The following is a 15,073-nucleotide window of genomic DNA, read 5'->3' as shown; positions in this document are numbered from 1 at the left end:
TTTTGAACTTGAAATGATCATATTGCCTCAGCCTCCTGACTGCTGGGATTACAGGCATGCGCCACTAGGCCCAGCAGGTTCTCTTTATTTTTTGTACTCTCTTATCCTCCAGTAAAACATGGTCTTCAGTAAAAACATGCATGAGCTGGCCCCATCCAACCCGGCCCAGACCTGGTGGCGCACACCTGTAGTCGCCTATAATCCTAGCACTTTGGTAGGCTTGAGACAGAAGGATTGCTGTGTGTTTGAGTTGAGCTTGGGCTATAGTGAGTCTAAGGCTAGCCTGAACTATACAGCAAGATACTGTCTCAAAAAAAAAAAAAAAAAGCAAGTGTTGTCCAATGGAACTTTATTCTACGATGAGAATGTTCTCTGTGTACTGTTCACGTGTCTATGACACTTGAAGTGTGGCTAGTATAAATTGGAATATATAAGTAAGGACACAGTGAATTGATAAGAACTGGGAAAAAATGTGTTTTGGGGTACTGGGGCTTGAACCTAGAGTCTCACATGTGCTAGGCAAATGCTCTACCACTGAGCTAAATCTCCAGCCCAAGTTTCTCAATTTCTAAATATTTATTACCTTATAATATCTTAGTTACACTGTATCAAATATATTAAAATTAGCTTAATCCTTTTTGTTTTAAAATGTAGTTTGTTAGGTTTGTGGTTTGTGATACGGTTCTTACTGTATATTGGGACATGATGTCTCAAAAGTAGATACTGTATATATATTTTTTCATAAGGTCAAGTAAAACTAAACATTTTCTTGAGGGAAAATTTGAGGGGATAGTCATACTTTAAAGTAATATTAATACAGCACTTTTAATAGCTAACATAAGGTGATACCACTTTTTAAAATTAAGTTTATGGGTACATTTTAGAGTTCCATAACCATCATCTTCATCATAGGGAATTTGTATCTGTACATGGTATAACCTTTTTCCATTTTCCTACTCTCCCTTCAACCCTTCTTCCCCTTTACTTCCAAAAGCTTTGTTACCATGTTTTCTTTCCCTTCTTTCCTTTCCCCCTCTCCTCCCTAGTTCCTTCCCCATTTGAACATTTTCTTCCTAGTTCACAGTATCTTTTATGCCTTTTTGGTCCTTATGTGTATACTTTCAGTTTTTCATACCTGAGAAACAGTGTGGTATTTATATATGCACGTCTGATTTATTTCACTTTAAGAGTATGTCCTCAAGATACATCTATTTAACTAGAACTGTCTCAAGCTTATCTTTATGGCAGAGTAGTACTCCATTGTAGAAAAAAACCCACATCATCTTTATCCTTTCATCAGTTGAATGGGCATTTGGAGTATTCTAAGATTTGACTATTTTGGACTATGCCACTGTAAACAGAGATGTGTTGCAGAATTTCACTTAACTCACACCATGAACGGAAACTCTAATAATCTAATCCTCGAATGAAGCAGTATAGCACGTTCTTCCTCTGTTTTTCTCTCTGAGGTTTTCTTCTCTGTATCTCCAGATGAATTTTTTAAAAAGTTGAAAGAGTAGTTAAACTTTTATCATTTTTTCCCCTCTTTATTTATAATGTACTTTGTACTTAATATTTGGTATTTTCCTTAAGGTTTCTTCAACTGATGTGGCAGTTTAAAGACATCTTTATTACCTCTGAAGTTGTTTTCTTCCATTTAAATCTTTATCTTTCATTATAACTTAAGCACGAAGAAACCAAGCCTTAATTTTTACTTCCTTATTTTTACTTGTTAGCCATTTTTAAAATACATTTATTGAAGTTTATTTCTCTAGTGGTTCAAAATGCCACCTTTATCATATATTGTGCTTTTTTATATAGTTGAGTCTGTTCTAGAACTCATAATGTTTAAACAATGAATTCCTGGATCATATAGCTCAAACTTGTAGCAACAAATGCAAGTATATTATGTGTAAGATTATTGTGGAGCTTTATTTTCACTCCTATCTAATTTGGGTAGGCTAAACACTGGATTTCCTTAACAAAAAAACTTCAAAATCTGGATCTTGATACTGTATGACTATAGAGGTTTTGAGTATGATGAGTTACATAAGTTTTTCATTTACTGAGTTCATGTCAGAAAAAAGGCTTCAGTGGATTATTTCTCACTGCTTGTGTTTAGGTGATCTGTAAGTCTGATGCTCCAACGGGGGATGTTCTTCTTGATGAAGCTCTGAAGCATGTTAAGGAGACACAGCCTCCAGAAACAGTCCAGAACTGGATTGAATTACTAAGTGGTAAGCTGCTGGGTAAAACACCAAAATTGAGGCCGGGCGTGGTGGCTGATGCCTGTAATCCCAGTACTTGGGAGACTGTGGCTGAAAGATCACTGTGAGTTTAAGACCAGCCTGGAATGCACAAACTTCAAATTGGAACTGTTTTTAAAAAGTTTTTAGAATTTGTAAATATTTTAAAATCCTTTTGAAAGGAACCTGTAAAAATAGTTAAGAATCTTGTTCAGTTATTAAGGCAAACAAGATACGTCAGTCAGTAGAGACTTTGGTTTTATAAAATTTCATCCTTGTTAATTTTAATATGATTGAACAGATTTTTTTTTTTTAAATCGCTACCGGGGATCAAACTCATGACCGCCTGCTTGCAAGGCAGGTGCTTATGCCGCTGAGCTAAATCTCCAGCCCCGATTGAACACAGATACTTAATGTGACATAATATTCTTCCTTGATGCATAGTTTGTTAGAATTAGTGTCCACAGTATACTCTGTTTAGGCTGGGGTGGACTGGTGATTTCTTCTGATGGCTCACTTGTAAATAATTTCTTGGTGTGGCATTTCCCCCATTCACAGTGCATTGGGCTTGGATTTTAATAACATATCTTTGACCCCCAGATTTCCTTTGTGAGCATTCAAGGGCATTGGATTGACATTTAAGATGACTGCATACTACTCTTGTTTATTTCAATAACATTTCATGAATGAATCTTACGGCAGTGCTTACTGAACTTGGTTGTCAACTTGGGCTGCTGTTGTACTGTTCTCACTTCACTTCTCTGAGCATTAAAGAGATAAGTCTAATCCTTTTCTCAACAGTATTTAAATATAGTTAGTGTGTTATAAAATGGTATGTCCATTTGGATTAGCAATTTGAGTAATATATGAAGCTAACACCTAGCAATTTTTGTTATTTTAAATTTTAGATTGATACCAAAACACTGTCTATAGCACTTTGTTCTGTTGTTGTTGCATGCTGGTTGCTGAGATAGGATTTCACCAGGTAGTTCAGGCAGACCTTTATCCTCACACCTGGCACATGGTGTTCTTGCTGTAGATGAAGAGTAAGCTGCCATTTCAGCATGAAAGAAATAAGGGGATCCGGAGAAGGAGATAAAACACATTGCTTTTAAATTAAGAAAATGCCGGCTTTCCCCCTGCCAAAAGTACCAAGATACCAGTTTGCTGATTAAAATTTTTTTATTGTGGCAAAGTATATATAATACAACATTTACTATTTTCAGTCATTTTTAAGTGTACAATTCTGTGGCCAGCATGCTGATTTTTAAAATGTTTGGTTGCTTCAAGATAGTGTAGTATCAAACGCTAGTTGCAACAATACCAACATGGCTGCTATGAAACTTAAAAAAAAGAGACACTGTCTCTTACGAAAAATCTTAAAATCAATTTGGGGAACAGTATAGTTTTCTGAAAGTTTAGTAGCTGCAAAAAGAGGATTCTTTGGGAATGTTACTGGTTGAAGGAGGAAGTAGATGTTGAATTAGACCTTCAAAGGGTAAGAATGAACACGAAGAAAGTTTACCCTGTTCGGTGGGATTAGTGGTAGATTGGTTGAATGCGTCCTTTCACAGCTAAATTTGTGCTTGCTGCTTGGTTTCCAATTATATACTGTATTGTTAAGGAAAATGTGATTATGTCTCTTAATATTTACATGTAGAAAAGAATAAATAACGTGTGTGTTTGGTGGTTTCTGAAGTGGGATGACACACAGGAGGCTTCTACTACAGAAATACAGAAGAGCATAGCTGGGGGTACTGGCTCAAAATCCCAGTTACTTAGGCTGAGGAGGGAAGGAACATGAGTTTGAGGCCAGCCTGGCAACGTAGTGAGAACCTGTTTAAAAAAATAAATCTTTTGTTAAAACAAATACTTTTTAAAAGAAACAAAGGTTTCTTTACTAGTGTGGGGGATGCCAAGGTTCATTTTATTATTTACACTGTGTATCGATTCATGTTCAAACCATTGCTAAATTGTAAGCATATATTTAAACTTCTTTAGTACTTAAAAATAAGTATATACTTATTAATTATATCAAAGACAAGAGCTTTAAAAAGTTTAAAAGCGAGTGTTCTTAAGAATAAAATTTCTGGCTTTCTAAAATCTTAAAACATTTGATTGGTTAGTTTATTAATAAAGTGTCACTAGACTGCCACATTGAGGAAGGAAGCCTCTTGATGTGATGTCCAGGAAGATAGGAATTCTTTGTAGCGAAATGACTTCGGTGCTTGGCATGTCAGTCTCCATTGAGGTGATTGTTGATTAGTGGACTTGAAAAACCTTTTCGTTTCATATACACTGCTCACATTTTTTTTAACCAAAAAATGAACTATAAATAAGTTCTGTACATTTAAAATTGACATGTAGAAAAACAGCTGACCTGTAAACCTAGAGGAGGTTGGGCTCACAGTTACAGTATATTGTTGGTTCCAGGTGACAGAGGGATGTGGCAGAGGAAAAGGTGCTTAACCCTTGGTGGCCAGAAAGGGAGAAGCTGGGGACAGTAACACACCCTTCCTGACCATGCCCCAGGGCCTCCCTCCAGGCAGGTTACGCCACTTAATAGCTCATCCAGCTGCTGTACATGCAGTGGACACGTCTGTTGATTAGTGTATACCCCAACATCCAAAAGCCCCACCTCTGAACACGTGAGACTTGGGAGGGATGTGTTAGATGTAAACCATAACACTTTCTGTACCTAAGGGTACAGTTTACTAAGGGCCAAGAGAGTCTTTGTGTCTTCTACTATGTTTTGTTTGTATTAAATTTTTTAAAAATGAACAAAATAAGTTTACATATATAACTTACCAAGTCCCTTCACTTATGCAGTGGTTAAGGCAGGGACTGATGAGTAATAGAATGGACCATAGTAACGCCTTTTAACCTAGGGATCCAATTATTATTCATTCATTATTTATTATGAAATCTTTAAAAAGCTTTCCGCGTTCTTCAATTGAAACAGCTAAATCTTCTAAGAGCTTGTAACCTTAATCCTATTAATCCATTTATATTTTCTCATCCTGAGTTATATTGGTTTCTTAATTATGTTAACCTCAGGGGTGATATTATCCTTTCAATTTAGCTTATTTTTGTAAAAATAAAAGGCAAACTTGGTGTGATGGTGCACACCTATAAACTCAGTGCTTGGCAGGCTGAGGCAGGAGGATTGCTGTGAGTTGGAGGCCAGCCTTTGCTACATAATGAGTTCAAGAGCAGCCTGCATAGTGAGACTCTCAAACAAAACAAACCACCACCAACAAAAAAGGCAAAAGTTTCTGGTTACCAAGACCCTTTGAACACTTACTTATGTATTTTCACCCTACTTTTTTGGTAAACAAAAAGTATAATACATCATTTGGAACAGTTCCCACATTGTTTTAGTCTTCTGTTTATAAGATTTATTGGTTTATACCCAAAAAGATCTGAACAACCTGGTTCATTTTTTATATCTGAGTAAATTGGAATTAACGCACTTTTGTCAGTGAAGTGAGCACACATGGTTTACCCTCTTCCAGGGAATTGCTACAAAAGAAGATGATGCCTTGGTCCCCTTTTATTGCTTCCTCTGAGGCAGAAATGGTTATTCATAAGAAGGCCCAATCATAAATGGAACACCTTATTGGAAGGTGGGTTTGTGTTCAGGCTGTTCTCTTTCGGTAGTAACATGGAACTCTTAAGTGTACCTCGGAGTTGAGAACTTTTTCACAGGAACTTTGTAAACATTACATGTTCCATGGATTGTAGTGTGTAATATTAAGGGTAAGGTGAGGAGGAATCTATATTACAACAGTGTTAATCTCACTGTTTCCAAGAAAAATCATACAGCATTGGAGGACTTTTTAATTTTTTTTTTTTTTTAGGGTAGCAAAGAGTAATTTAACTGTAGGCTTCAAGAGTATGTATTTTACTTTTTTTTCCTTATTGTTTCAGAGTAGATGGCCAGAATGTTTTTTGGGACATAAAATTCCTTCCTTTTTGACTTTATTATTTAAAACATAGTTAACCTTAGAATTCAGCAGTAGCTTTTAGAATAGGCTTTTTACATACATTTGGCTACTTTTTAAATATTGTGTTAGTTTTAAATCTGCAAAAGTCATGCAACCTATACTGTTCTAGTCTAGGCTGCCTATTCCCTTGCCACTGACCTTAGAAGGAAAATGAACCCCAGACTGTCTGGTGGGTGGTGCAGCAGGCAGGCGTTTACTGGGGAGAGGGTGGGTTGGCCTCTGTACAGGCTGGAAGGAGGTGTGACCTGGACGTCAGGACTGGTAGCCAGCGTGTGATTGCTGCCCGAGCACTTTGTTGTTTCTTCTGCCTGGAGTGCAGGCTCCTCTACTCACAGGATGTTGACTCTTTCTGGGGTTCTAGATTTAGCTTAAATGTTACTCTTTCTGTAACTTTCTTAGAAGTATTTTTTTAATACTAAACTCAAGTCATTTCTCATTCCTCTGGGAACTTTCGTATAATTTCCTTAGGGACTTTTGTATTATTCTAGCCAGTATAGTTATGAATGTTTCCTTCACTTAATTTTAAATATCTACTGGGTAGAAATATGTGTTCTTCAATGTTTATATTCTTAGTACCTAATGTGATTCTTAAAACATTATGAGTCTGCAAATTTTTTTTCCTAAGTGTTGATGGGAGAAAAATAAGAGCTAACATTTATTGAGAGCTTTCCATATGTCAGCCGCTATTTTGAGAACTTGATGTATCTTTTTTTTTTTTAATCGGTACCGGGGGATCGAACTCACGACCACCTGCTTGCAAGGCAGGTGTTTATGCCGCTAAGCTAAATCCCCAGCCCAAACTTGATGTATCCTAATTCAGTCTTTATCCTGATACAGTTGTTGTCTTCCCTTCATGGATGAAGAAATGGAGGCCCAGATTAAGGGAACCTGAGCATGGTGGGCCACGCCTATGGTCCCAACACTTGGGAGGCTAACATGGGAGGATTGGGAGTTTGAAGCCAGCTTGGGCAATTTAGCAAGATCATGTGTGCGTTGGGCAGTAGGTACTAAAGGACTTTGCATACAGCTGTATGACTGAAAAAGGACTAAGCAGGGATTTAAACTCAACTAGTCGGGCTGTAGCCTGCTGTCACAACTTGTTATGCAGTACTGCCTCATCAGATAAGCAATAGCTACACTAGGATTGGGGCATGAGCTTATTTTTTAAATCAGAAATTGAAGTAAGAGTTATGTTTGGTATTCAGTTGTTTTTCTTTTATAGTGGCAGGTTTTACAGTCTGATAAGGCTTTAAATATATATATTGGTCCTTGTTCCTTTTTAAAAGTACCACCAGGAACCTGGAGATGTACATGATTTTTTTTTTTTTTTGTTTGTTTGTTTGTGAAACTGATTTGCCAGGCCTTTTTATTTGAAACAATTATTTTCTTTACATCCATGAAATGACTTAATAATAGTAATTCAGTGCTTCTAGCCCATTCTCATATCATTTTTGACAATGTTATAGTCCCTGCTTATTCAAAGTTAAGTTGCAAGATAGCAGTTCTGGATCATTTATTCTAGCTCCTGTTTTTCTGTTCACTATGTGCATATTTCCCCCTTAAGTTTTCTTCATATTTATATGGTTGATTGTGTTTACTATAGCCCGCACTCTACTCCATGTAGTGACTTGTGTATCAGCCTGTTTTAAAGCTTTGTTAGGGCAGCTATAGCAGTTTTCACTCAGGAGCAGTTTAATTCTGTTCTGGAGTTAGTTCTTGAGTCCCTTCTCCATGTCCTGGGTTTTCAGATTTGGGCAGGTTGGCACTCAGGTTTTTTCCAGTTCTGTGTGACTGGGGCCTTGTTCATCTTACATCTTTATGGTATTTGTTCTTTGTGTAGCTAGCCAGAGACTCACAGGGATACCATGTGGGTTTTAAATCTTTGTCTGCCTAGCTTTCTCTTCAGTATTTGCCTATCACAGCTCAGCTACATAGCAGCCCTGACCTTTGACCTCTGACTTCTTAATGCAGAGGAACTGCTGTGTCCTGCCTGGGGTCTTCCTTCCTGCCCTGCTGCCTGGGATATGCCTCCAGGCCAGCAGCTTGGTGGGTGTAGGTCTTACTTAGTTTCCCCTAAGAATTGTGGGCTCTTTTCTGCCAATATTTGAAAAGAATTGTTTTAAATATTTTATCCAAATTCCTAATTGTGGTAGGGAGGCAATTCTTAGATTGATTTATGACTGTTTCATAATCCTGTATGCCTTACTGTTAAATCTACTAAAATGCTTCTCAATGGCTGAGTTGTAATGTATTTTAAGGGGACACCGTCCATTCGAACTCTCTGTGATGATGAGTATGGTCTGTTCCTGCCGGGTGCAGTGGCGCATTTAACCCCAGTACTCTTTGAGGCCGAGACAGAAGGCCTTCCAGAGTTTGAACTAGATCTGGATAAGTTAAGTTACTGAGACTGTCTAAAAAGTAAAAAGGTGCTTAGGATATAGGTTTGCCTATCACAGCATTCAACCCCAAGTATCTTCAAAGTTTTTTCCTTTGGTGTCTGGTCTTTAGTCAGTGGCCACATGTGGCGTTTGTACTTGAAATGTGGCTCGTGTGACCGAGGAACAAATTTTTTAAAAAGTATAATAGCTCCGTGTATTTAACGGCATGTGTAATGAGCAGTGAAATTTAAAGTTTCCCCTGTGTTGTAAAGTTTCAGTCTTGGAGCTTTTGCATTTAATAAAAGTGCCTGTGGTTGTGTTTTAACTTGCTCTAATTTAGGAAAGTACTGTAGTGTATTTCCTTCAAATTTTAAAAGTAGTTATGTGTTCATTGGTGATCGTTTTGGAAAATACAGAAAATGTAAAAGTGACACACATATTCCAAAAGATAACCAAGACTAATATTGATAAATTTCCTTCCATTCTTTAAAGAAAAAAAGGCTTAGAAGAAAAGTTTGGTTTTATTTTAAATATTTGTCTTACAAGGCAAGATTAAAATTGTGATTTTTTTTCCTTTCTTTCTTTTTTTGGGGTGGGTGGGTGGGTGGAGTCTCACTGTGGTGTAGGCTGGCCTTCAGTTCACTTACATAGCCCTGGCTGGTCTTAAACTCCTGCTTCAGCCTCCGGTTTGCTGGGATTACTCATCACTCCCAGTGTGATACTTTCTGATCTCTTAGAATTAGGTTTATATTACTTGTCATCAAAGGAATAGCATTGCCAATGCAGGCTTTCCTGTCACTAGCAACTTTGTATGTGGCATTGCCGGAATAGCATATGTAGCCAGGAAGCTTGTTTTTTCCTTTAGTCTGTTGCAGAGTGAAGTTTTGGCTGCTTTTTTGATCACAGTTGGAAGGAGCAGGCACATAGTGTCATATTTGGCTCTTTTACTCCTTAACCTAAGGGTGATGGGTTTGACAACTGCTTTAAACTTTTGAGTGGTTGCTGGCCTGAGAACGAGCCATTGTTGAGAGTTTGAAGGACCGATTTTGTGGTCTAGTGGGGGAGAAAAACACTGTTGGATTTTCTTTTACTTCTTGGGGGTAAAAAATTTCACTGCTTATTTTAACAGTTCAGAGATTTCACAAAATTAACAAGTAATATCCATTTCTAACCTTTGAAATCTTTCGTTTAGGTGAGACATGGAATCCATTAAAATTGCATTATCAGTTAAGAAACGTGCGGGAACGATTAGCTAAAAACCTGGTGGAAAAGGGTGTACTAACTACCGAGAAACAGAACTTCCTACTTTTTGACATGACGACACATCCTCTCACCAACAGCAACATTAAACAGCGCCTCATCAAGAAGGTACAAGAAGCTGTTCTTGACAAATGGGTGAATGACCCGCACCGCATGGACAAGCGCTTGCTGGCCCTCATTTATCTAGCCCACGCCTCAGACGTCTTGGAGAATGCGTTTGCTCCTCTTCTGGACGAGCAGTATGATTTAGCCACCAAGAGAGTGCGGCAGCTCCTGGACTTGGACCCAGAAGTAGAGTGTCTCAAGGCCAATACCAGCGAGGTTCTGTGGGCCGTGGTGGCGGCCTTCACCAAGTAACTCTGTCACAATGAAGCGTTTCCTTTCTCTCCTGTAAAGCAGTAGTTTTTCTTCTCTTGACTTCTGGTTTTCTGCAATTTGTACTTCCCACACTATAATTGGCTTTTGTTTTATGAAATGGTGGGTGGCTTTTTGTTTTCTGTATGTATGCAGGATTCTGTTGGTACGAGAGGCCTTCCTCTTTCTGTTCCTCACAAATTTTCCTGCCGTGTTGGCCTTCCATCCCCCTTGCCATTCTCACTGTATCTGTTTTGGGTTTCTGGTATACTTTGACTTTCAGAGTACCTCTAGTCGCCCGACACGCACAGCTTTTGGGTTACCTCAGTTTGAGTTTTCCTTCCTGTGCTTGTACATTAGTGTTCTGCCTGCAATTCTGACAGAAGTCACAACAAGGCCTTCAACTCACCAAAGGTAAATATCTGTATCTATTTAGGACATTTTATATATAGACCTCAGTTGAAATGTATACTTAGCAAAATTATTTTTAAATTGAAACAGCACAGTAAATAATTAATATAAAATGCCCCTGGATTTTCTTCCCATGTAAATCTATTGTATTATTACACTTGTTATAATTTTAACTATTCAATCAGAGAGGTCCATTTGTTTCACAGAGCTGGTTTGGGATGGGCTGCATTCCAGTTATGCTGTATATAGTTTGATTTATATATAAATTGCCCCTTTTGACTACCCCTGCCCCCATCTTAGTATTTTGCAAGATTTAGTTAGTTATACACCTGGTGCCCCTCACACTTGCTCCAGTCATGATTACTTAATGGCAGAATAGACCTCTCATAGGAGGAGACAGAAAAGATGAGACTCCAGTCGTTTGTAGGATATTTGAGCTGTGCCACTCATGGTACTCTTTGCCTACATATCTCTCAATTTTTTTTTTTTTTAATTTTAACAGTTTTTATGATTTCTGTTGGAAAGAGGCTTGGACCAGTACTAATCTTGAGTACAGTTTTTTTTCTTCTGTCCACAAGTAAATTAATGTCCGCTCTGCAATGTCATTTTTACGCTTTCTTGAAGAAAGAAATCAGATGTCCTAGCTCATGTTGCATGTAGATTGGTAGCAAGTAATGACTACAACTCAGATGATTAAGAATTTTGTAACAGAAAGCTCTGCTATGTTTTAATTTTTTACATACAATTATGGTAATTAGCATATTGTAAGATTATAAGTCTTTGCTTTTTAAAGTTTATTTTTACTACTTCTTTATCACTGTTTATCGTACCACCATTGGTTTCATAATGTAAATACTATACATTGGACAAATTAAATGTCAAATTTTTTATTACCATAGTTCATGTTAATAGTGGGGCTTTCAGGTGTTTAGGATTTTTTTTTTTTTTTGTTAACATTAAATGCAAAAGTACTAGATGGTGTATAACTCTAGAGTTGAATTTTAAGGGATTCCCTAATATGTATACTATCTTTTTATCTGAAGTAATAAATAAACTATGATCTTGAAAGTGCCTGAATCAGAGCAAGCATGTCATTTGCATTTTTGTGTCCTCAGCTTGCTTTCTTACCTAGTAATTCACTGTAATACTTTATTGTAGAGTTTGGCAAACTTTTTCTTAAAAAACCAGTTGGTGTAGGTATTTTGTGAGCTGCATACAGTCTTTGTTGCAAACCAGTCAACTCTGCTGAATGAAAACTGTCATTGACATTACAAATAAAGGGTGAGCTTTGTTGCAGTTTGCACTAAAAGTTCATAGAAATAGGCAGCTGTGCATGGGCTGAGATTTGTCAACTGCTGTGTTGTTAATACATAGAAAAATACTTTTCTGTCTGTTAAAATAACTTCCTATTCCTCCAAAAATGATACCGCTGGAATTAGGTATAGAAACTGAGTTTCCTCACATAAAATGAATACTGAAATTTGATGCCAGTATACTGAAATTTCTTATCAAGAGAAAATTTACTGTTATGCTTTTGAAAAAAAAGACATTAGAAATGAAGTAATGAATATTTTAGGATGATCATTTCAGCAGCAGCAGCAGTGATGCTGCCGTGTTGGGGGAAAGGTGCTGGCCCACACTTGTGTGGGGGTTTGATGAGAGCAGAGTACACTCTTAGATGTGCCTGTGTAATCCCTGTTCACTACCATTTCTGCAGTCAGGGCAGGGGAAAGGTTGTCATATTGGGAGGGGCAGTTGTTACCCAGAACACATTCGTTTCTGAAGTCTCCTTTAAAGCAGGAATGAGGTGTCTTCATGGAAATAGTTCTGTGTGGTAGGAGCATTATTTCCTCACACTCATGTCATTTTAGTTAAATGCTACCGTACGGCTGGGGATTTAGCTCAGTGGCATAAGCGCTTGCCTGGCAAGCGCAACATTGTGAGTTCGATCCCCGAAACGGAAAGAAAAAAGTTACTGGAACAAAAAAATTAGGCATTGCATTTTTATATGAAACTTACAGTAAGTAACAAGCAAGGAATTAGTAATTATCTTTTCCTTTTGGCTTCTTTATATGTTAAATTAATGAGAGTTCCTAAAAATAATTTGATGCAGTACACTGTCCTAACAGAAACTTACTGTGTGCTTTTGTTCTAGGAAAATATTGTATATCTCATTTTAATCTCCCCAAACTCTAGTTAGTGATCTTCATTTAACATGAACAGACCCACAGAAGTTGATTTTCTTAGTATAACACGATCTAGTAATTGTTGAAGCTTTTGATCCCAAAGTGATCGAGCATTTACATTGAGTAAAGTGATGACCTCCAGCCACAGTTTTTCCCCTCTTAATCACACATGAGTAGGGGGCTGTTCTCCAGACAGAACAGAACATGAAGCATCCTAAAACTTACAGTGGTGCAAAGATTAAAGGAACATTCTTGGTATAATTTACATACTTTCTTTTGGCATGTTTGCAGTACATTATGATTGCATTAATTGTGGGGAATTGGTAAATGTACATAACGTATCTCAGTTTTCTTCCCTTTCCCCTCCACTTTTTTTTTGACAGCATCAGATTCATTTATTAAGTTCTTACAAAGTTAATTAGATTACCAATGAGGCAGATAACTCAGAAACATATAAAATAGTTACACTAAGTAAAGGTGAACTATCTTTTTTTTTTTTTAATGGGTACCAGGGATCGAACTCACGACCACCTGCTTGCAAGGCAGGTGCTTATGCTGCTGAGCTAAATCCCCAGCCCCATGAACTATCTTTTGAGAGTTAAAAAAAAAATTGCCTAATGTACTGTGTTTTTAGAGGAAAGAAGCATGGCATATATCAGGTGGCCAAGAATGCCCTGCCTGCTGAAATAGGATTGCTCAGTGACTTTTGTCTCACTCTCGCACTCAGTCCTTCCCCTTGTTTGCGAACAGGTGTACAGGTGGGTGCAGTATTTTTTTTTTTTCCCTCTTTTTGACAGGGTCTCGCTATGCAGTTCAGGCTGGCCTTGAGTTCACTTTGTAGCCCAGGCTGGTTTTGAACTCTAAAAGACCTTCCTACCTCAGCCTCCCAAGTGCTGGAATTACAGTCTTGTGCCACCACACAAGTGGCTTGGTGCAGTAATATTTTAAAACATAATAAACACTTCCATTTTGTTACCACCCAAAGAAAGGGAAGAGGGGTGGTGTTTTGAGTGGTTCAGTGGTAGCATTGGGCTGCCACCTGTTACCACACAGCTTAATGATAAGTCCGAGACTGCTGGGCATGGCTACACTGGCCCCAGCAGCATGGGAATCACCAGTTACAAGTTTATCTGAGGTATTTGTAGAGTTGAATTTCTAATTATGACTTTCCCATCTTGTATGAATTTACTGTATATGGCAGATACTACTGTTCTACTTCAGTTTCATCCAGATCAAGGTGACTGACAACCTGAGGCAGTTTGCAGTTCACCTCAGCCCTTTGGGTCCAGGATGACATGCCAGGTTTGTGTAAGTTATGAACGAATGTCAGATGGTGGTGTTAATGTGCATAACCTTGCAGGCTGTTGATGGTAACATGGTTTCATTAAATTGACATGCACACTTTCTCAGCCCATGGTTACAATTGTATAGGTAGTTACTGATGGAACAGTGGTGGGTATATGACTTCCATGAATACAATTTACTTTTTGCATTTGTGTTTTGGAGCTCTCAGAGTAATGTTCTGAATGGTTTCATTGTGTAGCTTAGTTGAATCTCCCATCAGTAGGCATTTGGTCTCACAGTTTTTGTAATTACAAATAATGTTGTAAGTTTTTTATATTCGCCTAATTTTAGAATGTACTTTGAAAACATGAAGATAAAGCCAAAGTTGTCTTCCCTACGTTCTAGACGGTATCGTCAGTCCTAGCCTTTGCCAGATTAATAGGGGAAAATTAGTAAGTTTTAATTGTTGAGGGGTTATCATTGCTCCTTTTGTAATTTGTATTTTTTTTCACACATTGCCTATTCATGTTCTCTCATTTTTCTAATAGGCATTGATGTTTTTCGTGTGTTAATTCCAAGGACTTAACCCTGTGTTTGTGATGCTGTTGGTTTTCCTGGTCTCTGAAGTTTGCATGTGATTTTTCTTTAATATTCTGCTTTATTTTCATTTGTTTATTTAGAAAACAGCTGGGTTGCTCAGCCTGGCTTTGACTGTGTAGTCTTCCTGCCTCAGCCTCTTAAGTGCTAGGATTTGGGGGAGATCTTAACTGTACTACTGAAGAGATGTGCCTTGTGGTCAGAGGTATGTGTATCAGTTTGGAGGAGGATATGATTAACAAATGAAAATTGGGTTATGAATGTCTCTCAAAATTTCATTGAAACTGAAATACAAATGGTAACTCCTAGGTTAATAAATTACTGAAGGCAGATGTGTTTATAGCTGTCAC

The 15,073-nt window shown here is 37.7% G+C and overlaps 1 protein-coding gene across 1 annotated transcript in view; it reads left to right on the top strand.

The window, feature by feature from the left end:
• Golph3 (golgi phosphoprotein 3) overlaps window positions 1-11,738 on the top strand; it is a 30,473-nt gene extending 18,735 nt beyond the window's left edge. The window contains exons 3-4 of the mRNA XM_003470232.5: window positions 2,123-2,237; window positions 9,824-11,738. Of these exons, the coding sequence (XP_003470280.1) occupies window positions 2,123-2,237; window positions 9,824-10,248 (540 nt within the window). The 3' untranslated portion in view covers window positions 10,249-11,738. The remainder of the gene's footprint in view (window positions 1-2,122; window positions 2,238-9,823) is intronic.
• Window positions 11,739-15,073: the final 3,335 nt, after the last annotated feature.

This window comes from Cavia porcellus, unplaced genomic scaffold (genome assembly GCF_034190915.1).
Source record: "Cavia porcellus strain 051 isolate PalLab524CR breed Dunkin Hartley unplaced genomic scaffold, mCavPor4.1 scaffold_11, whole genome shotgun sequence".
NCBI lineage: Eukaryota > Metazoa > Chordata > Mammalia > Rodentia > Caviidae > Cavia > Cavia porcellus.
This window is presented reverse-complemented; position numbering and strand designations above follow the sequence as displayed.